General features: G+C 36.4%; 1 protein-coding gene across 1 annotated transcript in view; it reads left to right on the top strand.

Annotated features, from left to right (window-relative positions):
• Positions 1 to 26,868, top strand: part of FBXO11 (F-box protein 11) — an 89,063-nt gene that overhangs the window by 55,329 nt on the left and 6,866 nt on the right. The window contains exons 2-14 of the mRNA XM_032877846.1: positions 6,422 to 6,549; positions 6,684 to 6,765; positions 7,171 to 7,315; positions 8,643 to 8,772; positions 9,481 to 9,564; positions 9,643 to 9,775; positions 12,493 to 12,599; positions 12,690 to 12,801; positions 12,889 to 12,995; positions 13,079 to 13,216; positions 23,166 to 23,383; positions 24,330 to 24,415; positions 25,405 to 25,499. Coding sequence (XP_032733737.1) covers positions 6,422 to 6,549; positions 6,684 to 6,765; positions 7,171 to 7,315; positions 8,643 to 8,772; positions 9,481 to 9,564; positions 9,643 to 9,775; positions 12,493 to 12,599; positions 12,690 to 12,801; positions 12,889 to 12,995; positions 13,079 to 13,216; positions 23,166 to 23,383; positions 24,330 to 24,415; positions 25,405 to 25,499 — 1,565 coding nt within the window. The remainder of the gene's footprint in view (positions 1 to 6,421; positions 6,550 to 6,683; positions 6,766 to 7,170; positions 7,316 to 8,642; positions 8,773 to 9,480; positions 9,565 to 9,642; positions 9,776 to 12,492; positions 12,600 to 12,689; positions 12,802 to 12,888; positions 12,996 to 13,078; positions 13,217 to 23,165; positions 23,384 to 24,329; positions 24,416 to 25,404; positions 25,500 to 26,868) is intronic.

Here is a 26,868-nt window from a genome sequence, read left to right on the forward strand (position 1 = left end):
TAAATCTTAAAAAAATTTAAAAAGAGGCCTTGCCCTCAGGGCTTGTATTTTTGTTAGGAAAATATGGCATAAACCAAAAAAGTAAGTAACAAGATAAGGCAGCTATGACATAACAATATTACAAATTACTATACAATTCTACAGGAATTCAGAAAATGAAAAGAACACTAATGACTAGATTTTTTTTTAAATCCTTCTCCTTTGCTTCTTATTATAATAGTGGCCAAGTGATCTTTTCAGAATAACCTCATTTTTAAATACCTTCTAGCACTGTAACTTACTCTCAGAACAGTCAGTGGTAACTTATTATGAGAACTGTATAGAAATTTAGCATAGATTCTTTACCTCAGCACAAGTAAGAATTTAATACAGTTCTTCTAGAACTGAGCTTTGAGTGCTTCAGTACAGGACAATGTTTACAAATGGGAAGTTGAGGTTATGGTGGCATTACACAATTCAAATTATGTAGTTTCGTTTATTTGTTTGGTGTGAACTTCATGTTGCAGCTGAGTTAACTAACACCTTTTCTTTCCATTAGTACCTCTTAATTCCCTCCTTTTCAGTCTTTAATATTTGTTGTGTTGATGGTGAGAAGGACAGGATTTTGGGGTGGGTGAGTGAAGTAGGTATCTCTAATAATAAGACATAGATTTTAAGTAGGAATGGGAGTGGGGTGAGAGAGAACGTTGTAAAGGATGAAAAGTTTTAAGAATATACTTCTGAGTGTTACAGAAACTGCCAGCAACATTATAAACCAAGCTGATAGAGATAAATCATCCCCACATGCATACACACTACAAACATATGGAAATGTAACACAAAACAAGAGCATAACTGTAAATACATAGCTAAGCTCTAAAGAAGGAAAGAAGAGAAGGAAACTAGAAATGAGAGAAGTCAAATCAAAGCAGTAAGTGGGAGTTGGTGCTACTGTATAAAATAGCGCAGAGATCTTTTGGTCCTGGGATATATCTCCTAAGGGATATAGGACGGAGTTTTAGTGCATATATGGGGATAGGAGATATGTGGTCTTGGTTCTTTTCAAAATAGAGCTAGCACTAAAACCCAGGCATACGGCCTAGAACCTGAAATAAGAGTCTGTAATTGTGCAGAAATTTAAGTGACCAGTGATAATCTAAAAAAGAATATAAAGTAAGCTTGTGTAAAATTTTAAGAGAATTTTAAAAAGGGAGATGAGGCATGATGATGTAATAGGCCTATTTAAAAAAGAAACAGTAAGACTTGAAAAAAGAAAAATCAACTTTCAGAAGCCTGCTTCCCCCTACCTCTCTGCCTGCCTCTCTGCCTACTTGTGATCTTGTTCTCTGTCAAATAAATAAATAAAATCTTTTAAAAAATAAAATATTTTATTTATTTATTATTTGACAGAGCACAAGAGGGGGAACGGCAGGCAGAGGGAGAAGCAGGCTCTCCCCATTGAGCAAGGAGTCCAGGGCAGGACTGAGTCCTGCCCTGGACTAGGACCTAGGACCTAGGACCCTGGGAGCATGACCTGAGCTGAAGGCAGATGGCTTGGAGTCCCCAAGATCTTTTTTTAAAAAAGGAAAGAAAATCTAGCAACAAATGGTTAAGAACTAAATCTAAAATGTAATCTAAAAGTAAAAAGTTGAAAATACAAGATTGAAAAATACTAGGCTGACATAAAACACAACAAAAAGCTGTTAGGAAAATACTATCAGGCAAAAATAGATTTATTTTATTTTATTTATTTGAGAGCAGGAGCAGAAGGAGATCGAGAATCTCAGGCAGGCTCCACACACAGAGTGGAGCCCAGCTTGGGGCTAAGTCTCACAACACTATATCATGACCTGAGCTGAAACCAAGAGTTGGACGCTTAACCAACTGACTGAGCCATCCAGGCAGACCTCAGGGAAAAATAGATTTTTAAGGCAAAGCATTATTAAGGATAAAGAGAACCATTGCATAATGATGAAATAATTCACCAGGAGGAAGTAATAAAGTATACAAAGCAAAATTTTACATACTACAAATAAAAGACTACCTACAGATATAGTGAGAGATTTTCACACGTTTTATTCAGAAGCTAATAAATCAGATCATCACTACCACCATCCCCAACAAAAGTAAACATATAAATTTTGTGAACAACACAGTTAACACACTTGATCTTTTAGATGCGTTTAAACTTTAAAAAATAGAACGTAGATGTTTCATTCAAGCACACACGAAACAGAAATTAACCACATACTAAACTACAAAGGGATGGATGATACCACAAATAGGCATATCACATTGGGTACAGTACCTTTCATAGAAAACTTGCTTGGTTTTCCAAGTTTCATTTGAAAGTGGTGTTAGTGGAATAATATTTAAATGAAATAATAGCAAAAACATTTATTGAACACTCAAATGAGCCAGGCACACTGCTGAGTGTTTTGCACGTGTTACTCTGTTTAAATCCCTTCAGCAGCCCTGTGAATTACAAGATACTGTTGTCTTTAGTAGATGAGAGAAGTTAGGCTTAAAAATGTTAATTTGCCCAAGGTCTGCTATTGGGAAAAAAACCTCTCTTTTTTAATATTACACTGCTTTAAACCCCACCTTTTAAAAAACATCTTTGTTATTGTAAAATACAGCCAGGTAGAGAAATTCCTAATAAAACAGACAAAGAGGTTATCGAATCATTATTAAGGCATTGAATTATTTCTAAAGTTGGTATTTTAATACCAACAGGTCAAGGAATAGAACTTTGCTGGCCACTGCAATACCCTTTTGAGTGCCCGTTCCAATTATAATCCTTTTCTTTCCCCCACAAAAAAGCAGTTTTATGATTTTTTTTTGCTTTTTCTTTATAATTTTGATACCAGAGTGTATGTTCTTAAGCAGTATGCTTTAGATTTGCTTATTTCTTCCCCACTGTTTTTCTCATGCAGTTTATTTGTTGAAACTGTTAACAGTCTGACCATTTAGAGTTCCTTACAGGTTTGGCAAAACTTGGTGAGTGCTGTTGTGTTCTTTCATCAGGAGATCAGTTATGTCTGGTTGTTTTTCTTTTTGTGATATTAGGAGCTATTGATTTTCAGCGGTTAAATCCATTATTTCTTCATTTTATTAGTGAAATGTTTCTATAGAGAAACTTCGTGTCAGCTAATACTTGATTACCTCGTGGTTCAATTTATATAAGAGAGGAAGAATAAATGTTTACTTCCTGTTTTTAAAAAATTTTTTTAAGTGTCATTACTCATGGATTTAAATACATTTTTTTCAGTTCATTTATTCTTTTTTTTTTTTTTAAGATTTTATTTATTTATTTGACACAGAGAGATCACAAGTAGACAGAGAGGCAGGCAGAGAGAGAGGGAAGCAGGCTCCCTGCTGAGCAGAGAGCCCGATGCGGGACTCGATCCCAGGACCCTGAGATCATGACCTGAGCCGAAGGCAGCAGCTTAACCCACTGAGCCACCCAGGCGCCCCAGTTCATTTATTCTTACAGATGCTCAAATTATCCCATCTTTGGCCAGTAGGAGCCACTTCAGGTTAGCTTCCTGCGCGCAGGTTAGCTTCCTGCCATCATGGAGTTTACATATTTTAGTAAATATATGTACTTATAAGCATATTTATGTAGCTTCAAAACACACACACTAAACACATTGTGCTGTATGTTTTGGATTTTAATACTATATTAGCAGCAGTTCCTTATCAGTCTGTATAGAACTGCTTTATATTTTGTCTCTTTGTCTAGACCACATAATAGTCTATTGAGTTTATTTAATAGTTACTAATGAACATTTTGATTATTACCCTGCAATATTATAAACAGTACTATAGTAAATATCCTGGTACATAGTACTTTGCCCACATGCGTGAATATAGTTACAGAATCAATTCCCAGAAATGGAAACGCTAAGTAATAATGGCTCTTCCAAATTGCTGTCCTTAAAGCAATTAGAAACTATTTTCCCCTCATATTATCCTTTGATGATATTAGAATGTGATCATACTTTTTGATCTTTGATAGCCTGCTACATAAAAAAATCTCATTGTAGTTTTTATTAGCCTTTAAACTTGATTCTGAGTTGTCTTTTCTTATCCTTGGCCTAATTCTCTATTGAATTATTCATCTTTTCCACACCAATTTATAGGCATGCAGATATAATAAGGAAATTAGTCTTCTATGACATGTATTACAAATATTTTTTCCTTATTATGTTGCTCCTTTAATTATGTTTACAGTGTTCATTTTCTAAGCAGAATTTAAAATTTTTTTTTTAAATTTATTTGACAGAGAATACAAGTAGACAGAGAGGCAGGCAGAGAGAGGAAGGAAAGCAGGCTCCCTGCTAAGCAGAGAGCCCGACGCAGGGCTCGATCCCAGGACCCTGGGATCATGACCTGAGCCGAAAGCAGAGGCTTTAACCCACTGAGCCACCCAGGCGCCCCTCTAAGCAGAATTTTAAAACCTTTTTTATATTACTCAAATCTATTAGCTTTTTTTTTTTTTTTTTTACTATTTATACTTAGAAGAAGAGTTAAAGTACAGTACAAGGAAGGTTTTTTCCCTTAGATTGCCTTTCAGAATTGGCCAGTTTCTTATCCCAGCGTGCCTTCTAATGCTTTAGTGTGTATTTTCTACCAAAAAAAAAAAAAGAAACTCTCCTAAATCACTGTACTACAGCTGTTAAAATCAGAAAATTAACATTGACACATTACTGCCTTCTAATCCTTTGACCCCCATTCAAGTTTCACTGATTGTCCGAAGAGCAACCTTTTAGCAAAAGGATCCAGTTCAGAACCATATTTTGCATTTAGTTGCTTTACCTTTTCTATGTTCTTCATCCTGGAACAGTTCCTTAGACTTTGCTTGACTTTCAAGACTTTGACAGTTTTGAAGGTTAATAAAACAAATTAGAATAAATTTAAGTTTGTCTGAAGTTTCTTCAAATTAGATTTAGGTTATATATCTTTACATTTAGGTTATATAAGCCAGAAGTGATGAGGGCTTCCATTACTCTGTTTAATTATTTGACGAATCCCTCTACTGTATTCAACAAGTCTTCTAGTTCCACCATCCCTTCTTCTTTGTGATGTCCTTCTCTCCCTACTCTTGCTCTGACTCTCCATTTTAGGCCGCTCTCCCACTTACTCACACCCCACAAACTTCTCTTACTCTTCTTGAGCTCCAGCACTTTTTGCCACGTTTGAGTCTACGCGCTGTCTGCATAGATAACCTTTTCGTCCTCCTTGATGTCTGATACCCTGCACTGAGCTGTCCCTCTCTATGGACACTCTCCTCACCCTGCTTTGAATCTGACACTTCTTGCAAAACTACCGTTTCCACCCCCACTTGGACTGTAACCATTGTGGTAGGAAGTCTTCCATTCCTGTCGTCAAGTAAACATGCTCCTCACCTTTTTTTAAATGCCAAGTAAACATGCTCCTCACCTTTTTTTAAATGCCTTCCAAAATTTGTGTTATACGTCTTCTCCACTTTAACACTATAAAAAATAATTTTCATTTTCTTTTATTGATTTGACTTTTTTGTATTTAAATATATGTTCTGGGGCACCTGGGTGGCTCAGTCATTTGGGTGGCTAACTTTTGATTTCAGCAGCTGACTTTTGGTTTCAGCAGCTGGCTTTTGATTTCAGCTCAGGTCGTAATCTTGGGGTCCTAGGATCCAGCCCTGTCTTGGGCTCTGTACTCAGAGTCTGCTTCAGGATTCTCTCTCCCTCTGCCCCTCCCTTTGCTCACTCACTCACTCTCTCTCAAATAAATAAATAAATTTTTTTAAAAATAAATATATATGTATATATATGTTCTACTTTGAAATTTATTGTGAAGTAAGAAATGAAGTCCAGCATTTCTTTGAGATGTTTATCCAGTTGGCTGGTATTTTATTTATTTGACAGAGAGAGAGTACAAGCAGGAGAAGAAGGAAAGGGAGAAGCAGACTCACCACTGAGTAGGGAGCTGAGTAGAAAGCCGCAGGGCTTGATCCCAGGACCCTGGGATCATGACCTGAGCAGAAGGCAGCCGCTTACTGACTGAGCCATGGGTGCACCCCAGTTGGCTGGGATTATATATAAACGTTGTATCTAAGGGCACCTGGGTGATTCAGTTGGTTAAGCATGACCTTCAACTCAGGTCATGATCCCAGAGTCCTGGGATCAAGCCCCACATTGGGCTCCCTGCTGAGTAGGGAGCCAGCTTCTCCCTCTGCCTGCTACTCCTGACCACCACCACCACCCCTGCCCCCCCCCCCCCCCTGTCATTATCTCTTGTTATCTCTCCCCCTCTCTCAGGTTAAACAAAAAAGTTGTATCTACCTCCTCTCCTCCTAAAACATTTATGAAGTTTCTTAAAAGCATATTGCATCTTAGAGTTTTTTGTTTTTTGTTTAAGTGGGTGTCATTTTTCGTGTTGCTTTTGTTTATAACAGATGATGATGTACCTGCAGATATGGTTGCTGAAGAATCAGGTCCTGGTGCACAAAATAGTCCATACCAACTTCGTAGAAAAACTCTTTTGCCAAAAAGAACAGCGTGTCCTACAAAGAGCAGTATGGAGGTAAATTAAAAGTAACTGCTTTTCTTTTAGTAATGAGAGAATTGTTAGAAAGGGAAATGTCACCATTTTTAAAAAAAAGAATGCTATGTATGGTAAAAATATTTGCTTAATTAGTTTTCATTTTGTTTTTGAAGGGTGCCTCAACTTCAACTACAGAAAACTTTGGTCATCGTGCAAAACGTGCAAGAGTATCTGGAAAATCACAAGATCTGTCAGGTATTTCCTTTGAGAACACTAAGGGTTGGATTAAATCTTCTTAATTTTGTTGGATACCAAAAAATTAAATATATTTTAGTGGTGCATTTGGAATTGAGAAGATGATATTATAGAATAAGCATGACAACCCTGACCTCTCACTCTTTTTTGACTTTATTGCTTAAAAGTACATTTTATTAACCAGTTTCTGAAATGGTACATAACAGCTAAAAGAAAGAATACTTAAGTTAGGACAGAAGAACGTTAATGTGTGTGTTATTTATCAAAGCAAAATGTTTATAAAATGATTGTCATCAAAAAATCTATTCATTAGATAAAATGAAAATTATGTTCTTTAAATAGTGAGAAACTTGTTGCTAGCACAACAAATAGATTGTTATATTCTGTTCGCTAATCTCTTTATAGCAGCACCCGCTGAACAGTATCTTCAGGAGAAACTACCAGATGAAGTGGTTCTAAAAATCTTCTCTTACTTGCTGGAACAGGATCTTTGTAGAGCAGCTTGTGTGTGTAAACGCTTCAGTGAGCTCGCTAATGATCCAATTTTGTGGTAAGTGAAATTTTATTTCTTATTATCTTGAGATATATTATTTGCCAATCCAAATGCTAAAAGATGGTAGGGAAGTTGAAATGCGAGTTGGTAGTTATAGTTGGAATAAAATCAGAACGCTTATAAATTCCAAGTTACCTGTTTATCACAATGTAGGTGGTTGATCCAAGCAGCATTTATAAAATAATAAATGAAGTACTTTCTGTGCTACTTATCAGTTGACTAGCGACTGAGTGGTGGGAAATGTTTTTCATTTAAATTTAAGCTTTTTAGAAACAACTATGTCTAATTTAAAACAGGTAATTCAATCTGATAGTTTACTGTGAAAGTAGATTTTGATACATCACTTCTGGAAAATAGCTTGACAAATAGCTTGACAGTTGTATTCATGAACCTTAAAATATGCATGCCCTTTGACCCACATTACTCCACTTTTGGAAATTTTTTTGCCTTACGTACAAATTTTTTATAATAGCATGGTTATTAGTGGGGGAAAATTATAAATAATCTAAATGTCCAGCAATAAGGGAATGTACTAACAATGTAATTTCTACTTGAAGGGTGGTAATAAAGGCATTTAACAATAATTTTTACAGAGTTGTTAGTAACATGGGAAAATGCTGTGTTCTAAAAAAGTTTTTGAAAAGAGCAGAATACAACATTTTAGATGTTATATAATCACAACTCTAATAAATGAAACTATCTATAGATAACAAGACTGGAAGGAAACACTGTTTTGTACAGGAAGTGATAATAGTTCCTGTGACTACATTTCTGAGATTTAATGGTTTTTGATAATAGGATGTAAATGAACTGAAGATACATGAAGAGTTGGGGGCCTGGGTGGCTCAGTTGGTTAAGCAGCTGCCTTCAGCTTAGGTCATGATCCGGGAGTCCGGGGATTGAGTTATGTATCAGGCTCCCAGCTCCTCGGAGAGTCTGCTTCTCCTCCCTCTGACCTTTTCCCCTCTCATGCTCTCTCTCACTGTCTCTCTCAAATAAATAAATAAAATCTTTAAAAATACATATATATGAAGAGTTCAGAGTATTCTATCGAAAGCCATCCTTTTAATAATAACTGTGTATGAGCCTTTCACAGTATGGGTGGCCTTTTTTCCCCCCTAAATAAATTTTGAAGAATTGACACTTTATTTTGGGAATGGACTATTTTTTATTATATGTAGTTACATTGTTTTTAGCAAAAAACTATTTTACAGTTAAAATTTTGGCTTTTTAGATTCTTAAATGTTTTTGAAGCATCAGATAATTTTTTTAGTTGTTTAAAGTGCTTTTTATGAAGAAATCTTTCATTCCTTTCCTCCTACAGGAAACGATTATACATGGAAGTTTTTGAATATACTCGTCCTATGATGCATCCTGAACCTGGCAAATTCTACCAGATTAATCCAGAAGAATATGAACACCCAAATCCCTGGAAAGAGAGTTTCCAGCAGTTGGTATGAAGTATAAATAGAAAATACTGATTTATATTCATAAATAAAAGTTTCTTTTAAAAAAAATGAATTTAAACTCAAGAATAAGTTTCAGGCCAGTGAAAATAGTTACCAGTCAACAAAATGTTCAACAATTCTTTCACTACTAATGTATTTATTAATAATTTAAGCAGTGGCAGTAAGCATCAGTAGCCTGAGAGCAGTTAGACTTTTTATGGGTCTGTTTGAACCTTTTCTTAAATTATTAGTGTTCAGTAGTTGTTTTAATTTTTATATGGTCCTTTATGAGTAGTTCTCAACTGGGGGTGATTTTGCTCCACAGGGGACATTTGGCAATGTCTGGAGACATTTTTGGTTGTCACAACTGGAGAAGAGGATTCTACTGGTATCTAGTGGGTAGAGGCCAGGGATGCTGCTAAACATCTTACAGTGATGCACAGAACAGCCCCCAACAAAGAATTACTGTCCCAAAATATCAGTAGTGCTGAGATTAACAAACTTTATCCTTTCTTACTGGATATTAAAGTCATAAGCTGTTTCAGATTTTAAATTGCACTATGCAACAGAATATTAGAATAATTGATAATTGTTTTCAATATTTAATAAAAAATATACAGTATTAATTTAGAATATGTTTACATTAGTAGTCAATGTTTGTTTCTGGTTTTTTTGTTTTTTGTTTTTGTTTTTGTTTTTGTTTTGACATTTTAGTATAAAGGTGCACATGTAAAGCCAGGATTTGCTGAACATTTCTACAGTAATCCTGCAAGATATAAAGGAAGAGAAAATATGTTGGTATGTTTGATTTGTATTTTTATAAGACTTAAAATGGTAATCTTTCAGTTCTGTACTGACACTTTTATTTTTTTCTAGTATTATGATACAATTGAAGATGCCCTTGGTGGGGTACAAGAAGCTCATTTTGATGGACTTATCTTTGTTCATTCTGGAATATACACTGATGAATGGATATATATTGAATCTCCAATCACCATGATTGGTGCAGGTATACTGAAATGCATTGTCATTAAAATTTTAATGTATTTTTTACATGATGGGTTTTTTAAATGGGCTTAAAATCCAGGTGAACATTGATAATAGCTTTATGGTTAAAAAAGAATAGGACTATTACCTCTTGCAGTGAAAACATGAGGGTTCAAAAAAAGTGAGGGTTCAGAAATTACAGATGTATCTTATTTTTTTTTCTTTTTGTTTTGAGAGAGAGAGAGATGGTTGGGGGGGTAGAGGGAGAGAGAGAGAATCTGAAGTAGGGGATTGATCTCACAACCCTAAGATCATGACCTGAGCCAAAATCAAGAGTTGGACGCCTGACTGAAGCACCCAGACACCTCAGTTTCTTTTTGTTTTTTTAACATGTGTATCTTGATGTCTGTAGTTTGTCCAATGCCTTAGTTATTCAGTAAGGAAAGAAAGTTACTTGTTTTATCTGTCATTTGAAAATAAATATGGTTACTGTTTCTATTGCTGTTTTTAATGAAACAGATGTCCTTGGTAAATTTTTTCATAGTGGCTCAAAGCTTTTTTTTTTTTTTTTTTTTTTTTAAGATTTTATTTATTTACTTGACAGAGATCACAAGTAGGCAGAGAGGCAGGCAGAGAGAGGGGGAAGCAGGCTCCACGCCTAGCAGAGAGCCTGATGTGGGGCACGATCCCAGGACCCTGAGATCATGACCTGAGCCAAAGGCAGAGGCCCAACCCACTGAGCCACCCAGGCACCCCTCAAAGCTATTTTTGTAGTCAAGTTTCTAAGAATAAATGTAATGAAATAGTTGTTGAGCACTGATCAGTCATTTCAAGATTTGTATTGATTTTTTTAAGGACACAGTATGTGGACCATTTTAAGATAGCTAGTAATTATTATTTGCTATTAAAATTTGCATTTACTGCCCCTTCTGCTTCCTTCCCCCATTTCCACCACAGAGAAAAGGGAAAAAGGGTATAGAAAATCTTGCTTAGTGATTTGTAGTATCAAATTTCCAAATCAATTATCAGATTTCCAAATCAAGGCCAGTATTGAAAATAAGTTGAAATTAGGATATTTCTCTCTTTCTCTACCCACTCATCTTTTTCTGGTGCTGCTGGAAGTGATTTTGTTTCCATAAGAAACCATTTTTTATTATGTCATTGTATTTGATAAAAAATACTATTAGAAGTTTAAACATTATTAGAAGTATTGTTGGGGTGCCTGGGTGCCTCAGTGGGTTAAGCCTCTGCCTTTGACTCGGGTCATGATCCCAGATCGAGCCCTGCATCAGGCTCTCTGCTCAGCGGGGAGCCTGCTTCCCCACTCTCTCTCTGCCTGCTGCTCTGCCTACTTGTGCTCTCTATCTCTCTGTTAAATAAATAAATAAAATCTTTAAAAATATATAGTTATACATGAATTTGAGTATAATGGTAGTCAAAGAATACCCACATTAAATATGACTGCCTGTAGTGAAGCCAGTGAAACATAGTTACCTCATAAAATGGTCATTATTCTTACCTACTCAGTACTAATTATTTTTTAAAAGCTCCCTCTTCATATCATGCTAAATAAAACAACGTAGAGAAAGAAATAGCAAGGGATTTCACTTATATGTTGAATCTAGAAATCAAACAACGATGAAAAAGAAACTGACTCATACAGAACATATAGGTGGTTTGCAGGAGGGAGATGGGTGGGCAGATGGGCAAAAAAGGTGAAGGGGATTAAGAAGTGCAAACTTGCAGTTATAAGATAAATGTCACAGGATGAAATGTATAGCATGGGGAATATAATCAGTAATATTATAATAATAGGGTGCCCGGGTGCTTTACTTGGTTGGTGTCTGACTCTTGATTTTGGCTCAGGCCATGATCCTCAGGATCCTTGGGGCTCTGAGCCCAGCAGGGAGTCTGCTTGAGGATTCTCTTCTTCTCTCTGCCCCCTCCCCACTTGCACATGTTCTCTTTCTTTGTCTCTTAAGTAAATAAATCTTTAAAAAATAATAATAAATTTGAATGGTGACAGAGACTTAACCATAGTGAGCATTTTGTAATGTATACAGTTGTCAAGTTGCTATGTTCTACACCTAAAGCTAATATGTCAACTATAGTTCAGTTGAAATTTTTCTTAAAAAATGAAAATAATTCCCCCTCAAAAAAGTACCCAGCCTTAAAAACAATAAAAAAGTTTCTGTATTATTAGTTTTTTTTTTTCTTTTTAAAGATTTTATTTATTTGACAGACAGATCACAAGTAGGCAGAGAAGCAGACAGAGAGAGAGGAGGAAGCAGGCTCCCTCCCTGCTGAGCAGAGCACCTGAGCGGGGCTCAATCCCATACCCTGGGATCATGACCTGAGCAGAAGGCAGAGGCTTTAACCCACTGAGCCATCCAGGCACCCCATGCATTATTAGTTTTATGACAGAGTATTTTTACTGATTAAAAAATTGAATTTTAGGGGTGCTTGGGTGACTCAGTCATTAAGCGGCTCCCTTCGGCTCAGGTCATGATCCCAGGGTTTTGGGATCAAGCCCCACATCCAGCTCTCTGCTCAGCCGGGAGTCTGCATCTCCCTACCCCACTCGTGTTCGTGTGCCCTCTCTCTCACGCTCGCTCACTCTCTCTCTGTCAAATAATTAAATAAAATCTTTCCCCCAAAATTGAATTTTATTTGAATTTCATCTGATAAATAATGTGATTTAAAAAAAAATAAATATGTTTTAAAATATCTTCCCCACAGCACCTGGAAAAGTAGCAGATAAAGTTATTATTGAAAACACTAGAGATTCAACCTTCGTCTTTATGGAAGGTTCTGAGGATGCTTATGTTGGATATATGACAATAAGGGTAAGGAATTTTAAGAGTTAGAATATATATGTTGAGACCATTTAAGGCAGTGGTTCATACAGAGTTTCAAACAAAATTTCTACTTTTCAGTTTAATCCTGACGACAAATCTGCTCAACACCATAATGCACACCACTGCTTAGAGATTACGGTAAACTGTAGCCCTATTATTGATCACTGTATTATCCGAAGTACATGTACAGGTTAGTGTGTTTCCCTTATGTTTTATTATAAAATGAGTCATTGTGTTGTTGCCCAGTAGGTTTTTAAATAAATAATTTTTCTTACAGTTGGCTCTGCAGTATGTGTTAGTGGTCAAGGAGCATGTCCCACTATCAAACACTGTAACATCAGTGACTGTGAAAATGTTGGACTTTATATAACAGATCATGCACAGGTATTTTTAACTTTTATGGGTTTTTTCTTTCTAAAAGTTTTTTTTAAGTTCTGCTAATACCTACTTCTGATTAATTGTTGTAGGGAATATATGAGGATAATGAAATTTCCAATAATGCTTTAGCTGGGATTTGGGTTAAAAATCATGGAAACCCAATTATTAGACGGAATCATATCCATCATGGACGTGATGTTGGTGTGTTCACATTTGATCATGGCATGGTAAGAACATTTATTCTTAATAGAAAAACGGACTTAATATCAGTTTAATTTCTTCTTTCTTTTGTCCTTTTTTATTAAAAGATAATTATTTTTAAGTAATCTCTGGATACCTGTTGGGGGGCTCCAACTCAAAATCCAGAGATCAAGAGTCACATGTTCTACCACCTAAGCCAGCCAAGTGCTCCTTATCAGTTAAATTTCAAATAAGTTGCTGGATTTTCTCATCACCAAACTAGGTGAATTAAAAAATATAGGTTTAAAAGAAATTTCAGCACATTTTAAAATCAATATGCAATATTCTGTAAATTCATGAATCTAATATTATGTGCATGTAGAGAAGATGGAGTCCTTAGGGGATTGGTGTAATCTTTGACGGCAGTAAAATCTAATCCAGTAGTTCTCAAATGTCATTGTGCATGAAAGTCACCCAGATTAGGGGTACCTGAGTGGCTCAGTCAGTTAAGTATCTACCTTCATCTTAGGTCGTGATCCCAGGGTCCTGGGATGGAGCCCCATGTCAGGCTCTCTGCTCAGCAGGGAGCTACTTCTCCCTCTCCCTGTTCCTGCTGCTCCCCCTGCTTGTGCTTCTCTCTTTCTCTTCTTTCTCTGTCAAATAAATGAATGAAATCTTGAGGGATAAAAAAATCACCCAGATTGAGTAAATATAATGTAATATAATATAATGGGGACCAGGATATGCATCTTTAATAAGCACCATAATTGAGTTGAATGCAGGCTGTTTTGTAGGCTACAGTTTGAGAATTAATGGTTTCATTATAAGTTTGACTTCCGTTTTATTCCTCTTAAAATTTTTTTTGGCAGAATTTTAGTAAGAGATATAATGGTAATATCGGTTCTAAAACTCAACACAGTGATTAATTAGGCATGTTTATGGATGATACTATATTTTAAGTACTATTATGTCATTTTACACAAGTTTCAAGAGATGCAACTTTTTTAGCTCTTTTAGGCCACTATTTCAAAATAATGCTCTTTGGCGTCTGTTCAGGTATTCTTTTCATTTAATGGCTAATTTTCATTGAGGCAATTTTCAAGTCCTATTACAACTTCGGCAACATATTTTGTTAAGGAGTTAGAGATGGGCAAGGAGGTGATGGTGTGGTGGCCAGACAGGATTGTGCTGAAGTTTTGGGGTTTTTTGGGTTTTTGTTTTGTTTTGTTTTTGTTTTTTAATTCTTTTTTTTTTTTTTAACTTTTCTGAAACCTCCTTGTGGTGAAGTTTTATTGCTCTTGTATGAATCAGGCAACAGGGGATTGTTGGATTCACATATACAGATTGTCAGTTAATGAAGGAAACTTTTTAATTTTTGTTGTTTGTACCTAAAACCTTAATGTAGAATCCTTTTTTAAAACTAAACTAGACCATGGGGCGCCTGGGTGGCTCAGTGGGTTAAAACCTCTGCCTTTGGCTCAGGTCATGATCCCAGGATCCTGTGATCGAGCCCCGCATCAGGCTCTCTGCTTGGCAGGGAGCCTGCTTCCTTCTCTCTCTCTCTCTGCCTGCCTCTCTGCCTACTTATGATCTCTGTCTGTCAAATAAATAAATAAAATCTTAAAAAAAAAAAAACAAAAACTAAACTAGACCAGGAGGGAGTACTCCTCTATGAGGTTCTGATTAGACCTAAATAGTTTTAACCATCTAGTACCATCATATTCCTGGGGTAATTGCAACCTGAGAAGAACAGTTCACTTAAAATGTAGGCTTGGGGTATGCCTACATTTTATTTGGTTAAGCGTCCAACTCCTGGATTCTGCTCAGGTCATGATCTCAGGGTCATGAAATTGAGCCTACATCAGGCTCTGCACTTAGCACAGAGTCTGCTTAAGATTCTCTCTCTTGGGTGCCTGGTGGCTCAGTCATCAGGTTGTGATCTGGGGATCTTGGGATCAAGTTCTGCATCGGGCTCCCTGCTGCACAGTAACTCTGCGTCTCCCTCTTCCTCTGCTTCTTTCTCTCTCTCTGTCTCTCATGAATAAATAAAATCCTTAAAAAAAAAAAAAAAAGATTCTCTCTCTCCCTCTCCTGCCACTCCCCACCCCCTACGCACACTCATGTGGTCTCTCACTCTTAAAAAAATTTAAAAAGTAGGGGTGGCTGGGTGGCTCAGTGGGTTAAAGCCTTCTGCTCGGGTCATGATCCCAGGGTCCTGGGATCGAGCCCCACATTGGGCTCTCTGCTCAGCGGGGAGCCTGCTTCCTCCTCTCTCTCTGCCTGCCTCTCCACCTACTTGAGATCTCTGTCAAATAAATAAATAAAATCTTAAAAAAATAAAAAAATAAAAAATTTAAAAAGTAGGCTGTAGCTTGGACCTATCAATAAGAAAGCAGAGTGGGGGAAAAATAAATAAATACAATAAAAAGAAAGCAGAGTGGAGATGACCACTTGCCCCCCTTCAGCTGAATTAAAGAAATTGACATTTCATGGCACATTGTACTTCTTTTTTCCCAAGAAATAGGGAGCATGGGTATTATAGTCTGGAAGGCAAAGGTATGGAGGATGTCAAAACATAAGAATCTTGAAAATCTCCCCTCCCTTAGAGGCCTGTATTAGCTATAGTTCCTAATTGGCTCTCTTATTTTGTAATGGCACTATACTATGCTAGTATCTCTTTGCCTGTGTAGCCTTTAGACTTTGCCCCAGAGTATCATATATTTTTTAAAGATTTTATTTATTTATTTGACAGAGAGATTACAAGTAGGCAGAGAGGCAGGCAGTGGTGGGGGAAGAAGCAGGCTCCCCACTGAGCAGAGAGCCCAATGTGGGGCTCAATCCCAGGACCCTGAGATCATGACCTGAGCCAAAGGTTGAGACTTAACCTACTGAGCCACTCAGGCGCCCCCCAGAGTTTCATATTTTTGCATGCCTCTGGTCTCATTGACAAAAGAGATTTGAGGTACCAAGATAATTTTAACCTGAATAAGCATCCTCATTTTTAAAAGACCTGTGGTGATGGTCACTTACAAATTCACCATAATAATTTACTCCTCATCATACACTCCTGATACAGGTTATATATAGATATATATTTAGGTTTACACATCTTTTAAGTTGTTTTTAAACAGCTCTAGGCAATGCTATACATATATACCCCCATTAAGGATTAATAGAGATTTAAAAGCCATTACACATTTGTAAGGGAAGGATGAAAATTCAAATCTAATGTCTAGGGCCTATCATCTATTTTAGTATTGTGACACAACCCTTTAAAATCCTTTGGTAGAATGTTCTTCCCATTTTAGGTATTCTTTTAGCTTGTCTTCTTTGTGTTGACAGCCCATGATTGGTATAACATCACTGAAGATAATCTTTTTAAAATTCTGCTTTGTTTTCTGTAGAACTTCAAAGAATATCAGAATAAACATTTAAAACTAGTTTCTGTACTGTCCACTTTCTTTAAATATATGTATTCTCTGAATTTTTGTTCCTTTTTCTCTCCTGTTGAGATACTTTAAATTTCTAAATTCATAAGAATGAATCATAAAAGATTTTATACTCTTTTAAAGAATTATTTAGGGGCGCCTGGGTGGCTCAGTGGGTTAAGCCGCTGCCTTCGGCTCAGGTCATGATCCCAGAGTCCTGGGATCGAGCCCCGCATGGGGCTCTCTGCTCAGCAGGGAGCCTGCTTCCTCCTCTCTCTGCCTGCCTCTCTGCCTGCTTGTGATCTCTCTGTCAAATAAATAAATAAAATCTTTAAAAAAAAAAAAAAAAATTATTTATGTAAAAATACTACATGCACAAGTATAAAGGACACCTCTAGGACATCACTAGGGCATGACTAGCATTTGTCATTGTTAGCTTCATGTTTAACTTTGAAGTATGAACTTCCCCTGTGAAAAATGAGAAATTAAGCACTTTATATTTCAGCCTGTCTCCATCTCATCACTTATATTCTTAACTTTTTTTTTTTTTTTTTAAGATTTTATTTATTTATTTGACGGAGACACACAGCAAGAGACGGAACACAAGCAGTGGGAGTGGGAGAGGGAGAAGCAGGCTTCCTGCTGAGCAGGGATCCTGATTTGGGGCTCGATCCCAGAACCCTGGGATCATGACCTGAGCCAAAGGCAGACTCTTAACAACTGGACCACCTAGACACCCCTATATTCTTAACTTGTCTTACATAAAGGTTTATAACTTTTACATTCCTATAGTCATTGGTCAGTATTTATTCTGTATTTGTTTACCTTTAGTCCTTTTATAATAATTCCTTCATTGCTGAACTTTTTTATTTTGATTAATTCTTTGTATGGCTGAATTTTCTCATCTAGCCATTTATTATTTGCTTATTTTTAAAAGAATGGTTTACAGGTATTGTAGCTTGGATTCTTGCCACTTGAGAATGGCTATCCATTACTTTTTAACTTGGCTCAATATACATAATTTTTTTTTTTTTAAGATTTTATTTATTTATTTGGGAGAGGGAGAATGAGAGAGAGAGCATGAGTGGAGAAAAGTCAGCAGGAGAGGCGGACTCCCTGCCGAGCAGGGAGCCCGATGTGGGACTCGATCCCAGGACTCCAGGATCGTGACCTGAGCTGAAGGCAGTCGCTTTGACCAACTAAGCCACCCAGGAACCCCAATATACATAATTTTGATTATACTTTTTTCCCCTCTACATTTTGTAGTCATGTTTATATTTCTAGCATTAAATGTGGCTGACAAGGAGATCATTTTGGTTTTTGTCTGAGATTATTTTGTTTTTTTTTTTTTTTCTTTCTAGTGATGATTTGCTTTTCTACTTCAGTATGCATAATGTAGGTTTTTGTTATTGTTGACCTTGTGTTTTCTCGTCCATATGTTCTTTGGAAACTTGGCTGTGTATTGCTTTGTTCTTTAAGTTTTATGTGATTTCCTCAAATCTGTGCCCCTTACTGTGTCTCCATAGTTTTGTCTTGTTTTTTTCCCCCACAGTGTGGTTTTTAATCCCTAATTTTTAATGTATTTTGTTTTACAGAATTTTTCTAACATACGTGAAAAAGAGAATAGTATAGTGAATGAATCCCCATCTTCAACAGCTATCAATTCATGGCCAGTTTTATTTCATCTATACTTAACCACTCTTTACTGTCTTCTCTACTCTCTAGATTGTTTGGAAGCAAATCCTGGACATCATCATCTCATCTGTAAATATTTTAGCATGCATCTTTAAAAGATGGGGATTCTTTCTTTTTTTCTTTCTTTCACATAATGACAATGCCAGTCTCATTCCTAAAAACAATTTTTCTATCAGTGTTCACAAGTTCCCAGAATCTTTGTTTAATATTGAATCTATTGCAGAGTGTTATTTTTGTAAAATATAATTAGAATGCCATAGCAGTGCCAAATTGCTATAAAATTTTGGAGACATTCTAAATTTATGAATTTAACACATGACAGATTGACAGATAACAGATTATCTATACTGAAATGTCGCTGCCTCTCTCTCATTTTCCTTTGCTTTGGATAGTCTCACTTAAATAGGAAGCATAAGTTTTAGAGGTTAAAAATTGCACATTAGTGTACATTTTTGCTCACATTTACTTCTTGTGCCTGTGTTATTTCTCTGAAAATAATACTGTGGGGGTGTTTCCTTTTCATGTTCTGTTCATGCCACTAGATCTGATCACCTTAGAGAAGATCATTAGCTGGGCTTATGAGAACCTTCAGTTACTTGGGGAAAACATTTTATTGGATGACCCCAGAAAAATCATTTCTGTCTCTATCAAAAGATACCAAATTGCTAAGAGCTTCTTCTATATTTAAAATAAGGGCTTGGGACACCTAGGTGGCTCCTGGGTGGCTCAGTCTAAGTGTCTTCCTTCGGCCCAGGTCATAATCTTAGGGTCCCGGGATTGAGCCCAGCATTGGGCTCCTTGCTCAGTAGGGAACTCCTCTCCCTTTTCCTCTGTCCCTTCCCCCTACTGTCTCTCAAATAAATAAAATCTTTTAAAAAAAAAAAAAATCTCTGCTTTTGGAGTTCTGTTAACATACATTGGAATTTTCATGGTTTGCATCTTACAAGGCAGAGTAGAATTCTGTCTATATCCTGCTTACATTTCTGAATTACTGTGACATTTTACACTAAAAGCATCTCTTAAAATGAATACATTTTATTAAAACTTACCTTCAGGTGCCTGGGTGGCTGAGTTGTTAGGCATCTCCCTTCGGCTCAAGGCATGATCCCAGGTTCGAGCCCCACACTGGGCTTCCTACTCCTCGGGAAGCCTGCTTCTCCTCCCACTCCCTCTGCTTTTGTTCCCTCTCACGTTGTCGCACGCACTCACACACTCTCTTTCTCTCTCAAAAATAAATAAATAATATTTTTTTAAAGAATCTTAAAGTAAAATTGCATTAACTGAACTCTTTAAACCCATAACAAGAGATTGGTTTCCTTGTAAAATTATGACTGTTCTATCTGAATGTGGTAAAATGACAGTTGGCAATGTAGGGGCTTCTGGTTTTAAAAGCATGAAGAGTGGGACACCTGGCTGGCTCAGTCGGTGGAGCGTGTGACTCTTTTTTTTTTTTTTTTTAAGATTTTTATTTATTCATGGACAGAGAGAGATCACAAGTAGGCAGAGCAGCAGGCAGAGAGAGGTGGAGGAGGAAGCAGGCTCCCTGCTGAGCAGAGATCCCGATGTGGGACTTGATCCCAGGACCCTGAGATCATGACCTGAGCCCAAGGCAGAGGCCCAACCCTCTGAGCCACCCAGGCGTCCCTGAGCATGTGACTCTTGATCTCAGGGTCATGAGTTTGAGCCCCATGTTGGGAGTAGAGTTTACTTTTTTAAAGAACGAGCATGAAGGAAAGAAAAGGGTTTTTACTGCTTTCTTTCCTTGAATGTTATCTTAAAAGATACAGGTTCCAAACTTTGATGGAATTAAGGAACATTTTTAACCTTTAAATTACAACATGGTAAATGGCTAGTTGCCTATTACCAAGCCAGCCATTACAGATTAGAGCAAATTATAAAACCTTATATTCATGGGGCACCTGGGTGGCTCAGTCAGTTAAGCATCTGCCTTCAGCTCAGGTCATGATTTCAGAGTCCTGGGATTGAGCCCCACATTAGGCTCCATGCTCAGTGGGAAGCCCGCTTCTCCCTATCCTCCCCACTCATGCTCTCTCTCACATTCGCGCACGCTCTCTCTCTCTCTCAGGTAAATAGTAAAATCTTTAAAAACAAAAACAAAAAAAAAAAAAACCTTTATGTTCAGGAAGATAAGTTGGTAAACCTGATGTGAACATAAATATGTTGAGTTGTTTAAACAACTGGTAGCGAGTTTAGAATAGAATTATCAGTAGGGACCTAAGCAAAGGAAAAGAATAAAATAATTACCAACTTTAATAAAAAGTTGTACAGCAAAGAATATATCCTTATATTTTATGACTCAGCTATGAATAGCACACTAATATAACCAAAATTGTGCTATCACTACATTGGAAGGATACAGTGTGAATGCATGTGATAGGAGATAGAGCTAAATTCTTACCTTCCATAATAGAAAATGAATAGACATCACCTAAAACTGCAAACTCAAGATACAGCAATACAAATCTTTACTTAAAAATATAGAGGTGGGACGCCTGGGTGGCTCAGCGGGTTAAGCCTCTGCCTTCGGCTTAGGTCACGATCTCAGGGTCCTGGGATCGAGCCCCACATCAGGCTCTCTGCTCAGCGGGAAGCCTGCTTCCTTCTCTGTCTCTGCCTACCTCTCTGCCTACTTGTGATCTCTGTCTGTCAAATAAAAAAATAAAAATATATAAAAAAAAAATACAGAGGTAGATAAAAAGAGTCAGCCAGAAGAATTGAAAGTGGGGGACTTTGGATAAGGGAAAATGAGGAGAGGAGGCTGCTGTTTGCCTTAGTAAATTTGTGGATCTAGTTGACTCTTTTAACTTACAAAATCAAAACCTAGAGAAAATAGAGCATCCCTACATTTGAATCATTTTTAGTCAATACATAGTGAAGTATACTTGCAGTACTGTGTACTTGCAAAGTATAGTTGCAGTATAGTCAAGACATGACAGTGCCTGTTACTGAAATCATTTTGGAAACCCAATAAGCAGCATACCTTTCCTTGCCACATTCTGAACAGATTATGAAATGAAGCCACTAAGTAGCGTGAGAAGGCTGAAATAATTTTATTACCCTTAAAAGATTAAGTTGGAGATTATAGCCTTGAATAAGAACCAAATGGGTCTGATTCACTGCACCCCAAAATTAAATAAACTTACTACTCCACAAATATTGTAATGGAACCCCACATCAGGCTCCCTGCTCGGTGGGAAGCCTACTTCTTCCTCTCCCACTCCCGCACTTGTTCCCTCTCTCCTCTGTCTTTTTCTGTCTAATAAATAAATACAATTTTTTAAAACAAACAAAAAGATTTGACAGAGCATAAGGAGGAGGAGCAACAGGCAGAGGGACAGGGAGAAGCAGGCTCCCCACAGAACAGGGAGCCCTTGTGGGGCTAGCTCCCAGGACCCTGAGATCATGACCCAAGCTGAAACCACCTGGGTGACTGAGCAACCCAGGCACCCCAGAGTAGCTATTTTTAATGTAATCCATATATGAAGAAGTTCAGATAATTTGTTCTTTGTGGAAAACGAAACCTGAAACTACTTTTGAATATTACTCAGAGGTCTATTTTCTTAAAGAGTTAAATAATGTAGTAAACCAGAGTATCACAATTATATCCTGTTTTTAACCTTCACTAGATTTTGCAGAAAGTAATGAATTCCTGCTTTTGCTATATGCGAAGTCTTGTATAGATACAACAGAACTTAATATAATCCTTTCTATACAGAAGCTTAGGACAGGGAGGATTGGACATGACAAATAAACAAGAACAGTACAAAGCATTACATAGAGGTATCATAAGAAAATACTTAGTACTTGAAGGGAATTTAAAGGAAGGAGAGCATATTCAGTTTTTGAAGGGAAATAGACCAGAAGTTGAAGTGGCTTTTACAAGTGCCATTTTGGGAATATCTTTTTTTTTTTTTCCTTAATATTTAATCTTGATTGGAGGTGCCTGGGTGGCTCAGTCAGCTGAGTGTGTCTGCCTTTGGCTCTGTTCATGATCCCAGAGTCCTGGGATTAAACCCTGGTTGTGCCCCCCTCTTGCTCACTCTTTTGCTCTCTTTGTCAAATAAATCAATCTTTAAAAAAAAAAAATTTAGTCTTGATTGAATCTGAGAATTTAGGATATCAGTATTACTGTAACTTATTATCATTACAAAATAAGTCTGTCCATTATAGAAAATTTAAGAAATTCATAGAAGTATAAAAGATACAAAAGCAATCTATCATATTTCTCAGATAATCACACCTTCATATTTTTGTTTTATTGTTCAAGTTGTATTTTCTTGAAATAAAATTGAGACCATACTTAGTATATACTGTCTTTAAGTATATACTGTTCCTTTTATTTAACACGATAGCATGTAGAGCATGAATACAGGTTAGTCCATTCCCTGTTATTGGGCTAAGGTGAACATTATTTTCTGTGTCTTTTTCTGTAGTCTCTGATTATGTCCTTAGGTCACCTTTTTAGAATTTGTTTTCTTGGGACATTTTTAAATCTCTTAAGAGTTTTTTTTTTTTTTTAAGACAATAAATCTTTGTTAAAGGATGTGTATATTTATTGGGTGATAGTATTTATTTACATTTATTAAATAAATCTTCCCCTCGTTTTCTTCCCTGGCTTTGCATATACTCAGACCAAGAATTGTGGTTCTCTGTTTCACCAAAACATTTTAAATCTCTTTTATTCTTTGTTTATCATTTGAAATTTAGTGTGTATCTGTGTTTTATTTTTAACCTTGAACATTTCTGATACTTAATTTTGAGGCATACAGTAAAAAGGTCATTTTTTTTTTTTTAAATGTCGTTTCTTTTTGGAAAGTAGCCTTACCTTCAGTTTGATTTCTGTATTTTTCAGGGTTACTTTGAAAGTTGCAACATACATAGAAACAGAATAGCAGGATTTGAAGTAAAAGCCTATGCTAACCCCACAGTGGTTCGATGTGAAATTCATCATGGGCAGACTGGAGGAATATATGTGCATGAAAAAGGAAGAGGACAATTCATAGAGAATAAAATCTATGCAAACAACTTTGCAGGTGTATGGATTACCTCAAATAGTGACCCAACAATAAGGTAATTATATATAACTATGGATGGAAATTACTTTTTTACTTTTTATGTTATATGAAAAGTCAACCTTTAACTCTTACTGATTTTCCTAGACACCTGACCACTGTAAAATAGAGCTTCCTAGTAAATGTCTATGCGTCCGAATGAGCAAAGCTGTTGTATTTATTTTTGGGTGTTCTGTTTGTTTTTTAGTGATCTAAGTCATGCATAATATTCTTTTATGAACAGTTGCAAATGTTTTTATGATTTTAAGTTTATCAAACTGCATTATAAATGAGTGTATAGGGCCATGTTCTTTTCTTGGAACCTAAATGACCTTGTCTTCTCTTTTTTTTGTCTGAGAGTCTGCAGATAGCATAACTCAGGAAAGTAATTAACTCAAAGATTCTTGGACAGAGAGATCAAAAGTAACAAAAAGTCAGAACTTCAGGCCATCACTTTTCTTTAGTAGTTCCTACCATTCCCTCTGGCTGCAGTAAGGAAACAAACAGATCCAGTCTGAAAGGCGTTGGCTAAGACTATAGAACCAGAACTATTATAATTTAATCAGTAACAACGAATTATTTTTAATTGCCAAGTTTTATTTTCCACTGGCTTTATGAAAGTAGATTATGAGATTTCCATCTTGTTAGTATTCAGCATATGTGTCTAGACCAGCTAAAAAAAAGTTCTAAATGTATCAGCTATTTTGAGGGGAATTTTTAAGAATGTTACTTTGTCTCAAATACTAGGTGGCTCTTTTAAGTGTTAGGTCTTAGAAAGAAAACAAAGGAATTTAGAAATCATCTAGTCTGAGTCCCTTGTTTTACAGATTAGGAAACTGTGACCCCTAGAAGGTAAATAATTTTTTAAGGTTCCATGAGTATGAGTGACCCTGTAGTTGATTGTGTTAAACAAATAAGCTTTCATTGAATAGAGATTTATTTTTTATTATTTATCATAATTATAGGGGGAATTCTATATTTAATGGAAATCAAGGGGGAGTTTACATCTTTGGTGATGGACGAGGCCTTATTGAAGGAAATGACATTTATGGTAAGAATGTTTTGTTCTATAAAATTTTGGAGCTTGGCCTCTCTTCCTGACATTAGCAAAATATACCACTTTGAAACCCTCCAAGAAGTGGTGATACAATTTCTTTAAATTCTCAGTAAAGATTACTTGTGATGTTTATTTACTTATTAGTCATTATTCACTTAACATTTACTGGGTACCCAGTGTTTACCAGGAACTATACTAGATACCAGTCATGAAAATACAAATAAGACCTTAGTCTGAAGGGAGTATGCAGTTTCCTTAGATTCACTCTTTTTTCACTTTGGTACTAATTGTAAATGTGGGGTTGGGGGTGCCTGGGTGGCTCAGTTGATTAAATGTCTGCCTTTGGCTCAGGTCATGATCCTTGAGTCCCGGGATCAAGCCCCACAGTGAGCTCCGTGCTCAGCGGGGAGTCTGCTTCTCACTCACTCTCAAATAAATAAGTAAAATCTAAAAAAAAAACAAAAAACAAAAAACTATAAAGGGTAAATACCTACTCCTCTTTAAAACTTTTTGAGATACAAATTTAGTAGACCATTAGATGTGTGTGTGCTAGACACGGATATGTTCCTGGGCTTTCTCTTTCACTGCTACTTACCTGGATAGTATTTACATAAACCTTATGAAGTAGACACTGTTAAATATCCCCACTTACTGATCAGGAGACAAAGATACAATGAGGTTAAATAACTTAAAGTCACACAGGAAGGTAGAATTCCTGGGGTTCCTTACTTGGCAGCCTGGCTTCAGAGTCTCTACTCCAAACTATTATGTCTGTACTGCCTACAGTTTTTCTTTTTATACTCCTAGTTCCCTTAGTTTTGTTTTTTAATGCTCTCAAACCATAAATATCTTTCTGAAAATGACATATTTCACAAAATCGTGCTTTTCCTAAAATTCTAAAAATTTTGACGTAATGATGTAAAATTCTTACTGTGTTCCATGAGGCTCCATATGTTGACATTGCAACTTTTATTTTTAAATAGGCAATGCATTAGCAGGAATTCAGATTAGGACAAACAGTTGTCCAATTGTTCGACATAACAAAATTCATGATGGCCAACATGGTGGGATTTATGTGGTAAGTCAATGAATATAATTCTAGAATGTCATGCCTCAAAACCAGAGAGAGAGGATGGAAGAGGATAGGATTATATCTAGCCTTGAGTAGGCCATATTTAGCTTACAGAGTATGAGTTTATGACGGTCTTTAATATTTATACAATAAATAACACTCTTGTTCTCCCTGCCGGTATATGAATGACTTACATAGTATGTGTAGTGTTCTGTAAAATTCAATCAACTGACTGAGTTTAGACATAGAGAATATACCTTTTTTTATTAAAGTCTTTATTATAATTGGTATTATGGGCTGACCTCTCAAAACCATCGATTGGCTGAGTTCTACTTTTACCCTGGAGTTTTGTTGATATGACTATGCTGGGAGTCTGAAATTTTCCAAAAGTAGTAAGTAAATCTATAATATCAATGAAAGTACTAATAATACTAGACTTGAATATTTCTGAATATTTTTGAAAAGTCAGTATTTCATTTGAATTTATACTAAAACATAATTGAGTATCTTACAAGATTTTCAAACCACGTATTGGTCCTATACTTTCTGTTAGACCATGGTGTATCTGGAACTGTTATAACAGATTCAAGTGAGAAAATGTAGGAAATTTCAGAAATTGTGTAATGCCAGGTATGACTCTAATTTTTATTTTCAGTTCCAAATCTCAGTCTTAAGTCTTCTCAAAATAAAAATAAGTATTTTAGTAACCTGAGACCTTATTTTGAATGATTTCACCAGTAATTTGAAATAGCTGTTAGCGGGCTCAGTGCGTTAAAGCCTCTGCCTTCAGCTCAGGTTATGATCTCAGGGTCCTGGGATTGAGCCCTGCATTGGGCTATCTGCTCAGCAGGGAGCCTGCTTCCCCACCCCCCACCCCCCGCTCTCTGTCAAATAAATAAAAATCTTAAAAAAAAAAATAGCTGTTAGCTTACTAAATGAGAGACCTTCAGTTTGTTATATATCTTAGAATGAAATAAGAAGCTTAAAAGTACAAAATCACATAAAGAACAGTATAAAAACTTACAGAGCTTCGGGGCGCCTGGATGGCTCAGTGGGTTAAAGCCTCTGCCTTCCGCTCAGGTCATGATCCCAGGATCCTGGGATCGAGCCCCGCATCGGGCTATCTGCTCGGCAGGGAGCCTGCCTCCCCCTCTCTCTGTGCCTGCCTCTCTGCCTACTTGTGATTTCTGTCTGTCAAATAAATAAACAAAATCTTAAAAAAAAAAAAAACTTACGGAGCTTAAACTCAAGTAAAGGCTACACAAAAGCAATGTTACTACCTCATCCAGGTGAAAAAATAAAAATTGAAATTTTTTTATCATAACTGTTTTTAAAAGGGGGAACATACTATAAACTACTTGTTTCTAAAAGCTAT

Source organism: Lontra canadensis, unplaced genomic scaffold (assembly GCF_010015895.1).
Source record: "Lontra canadensis isolate GAN:19392208 unplaced genomic scaffold, GSC_riverotter_1.0 scaffold61, whole genome shotgun sequence".
NCBI classification, from domain to species: domain Eukaryota; kingdom Metazoa; phylum Chordata; class Mammalia; order Carnivora; family Mustelidae; genus Lontra; species Lontra canadensis.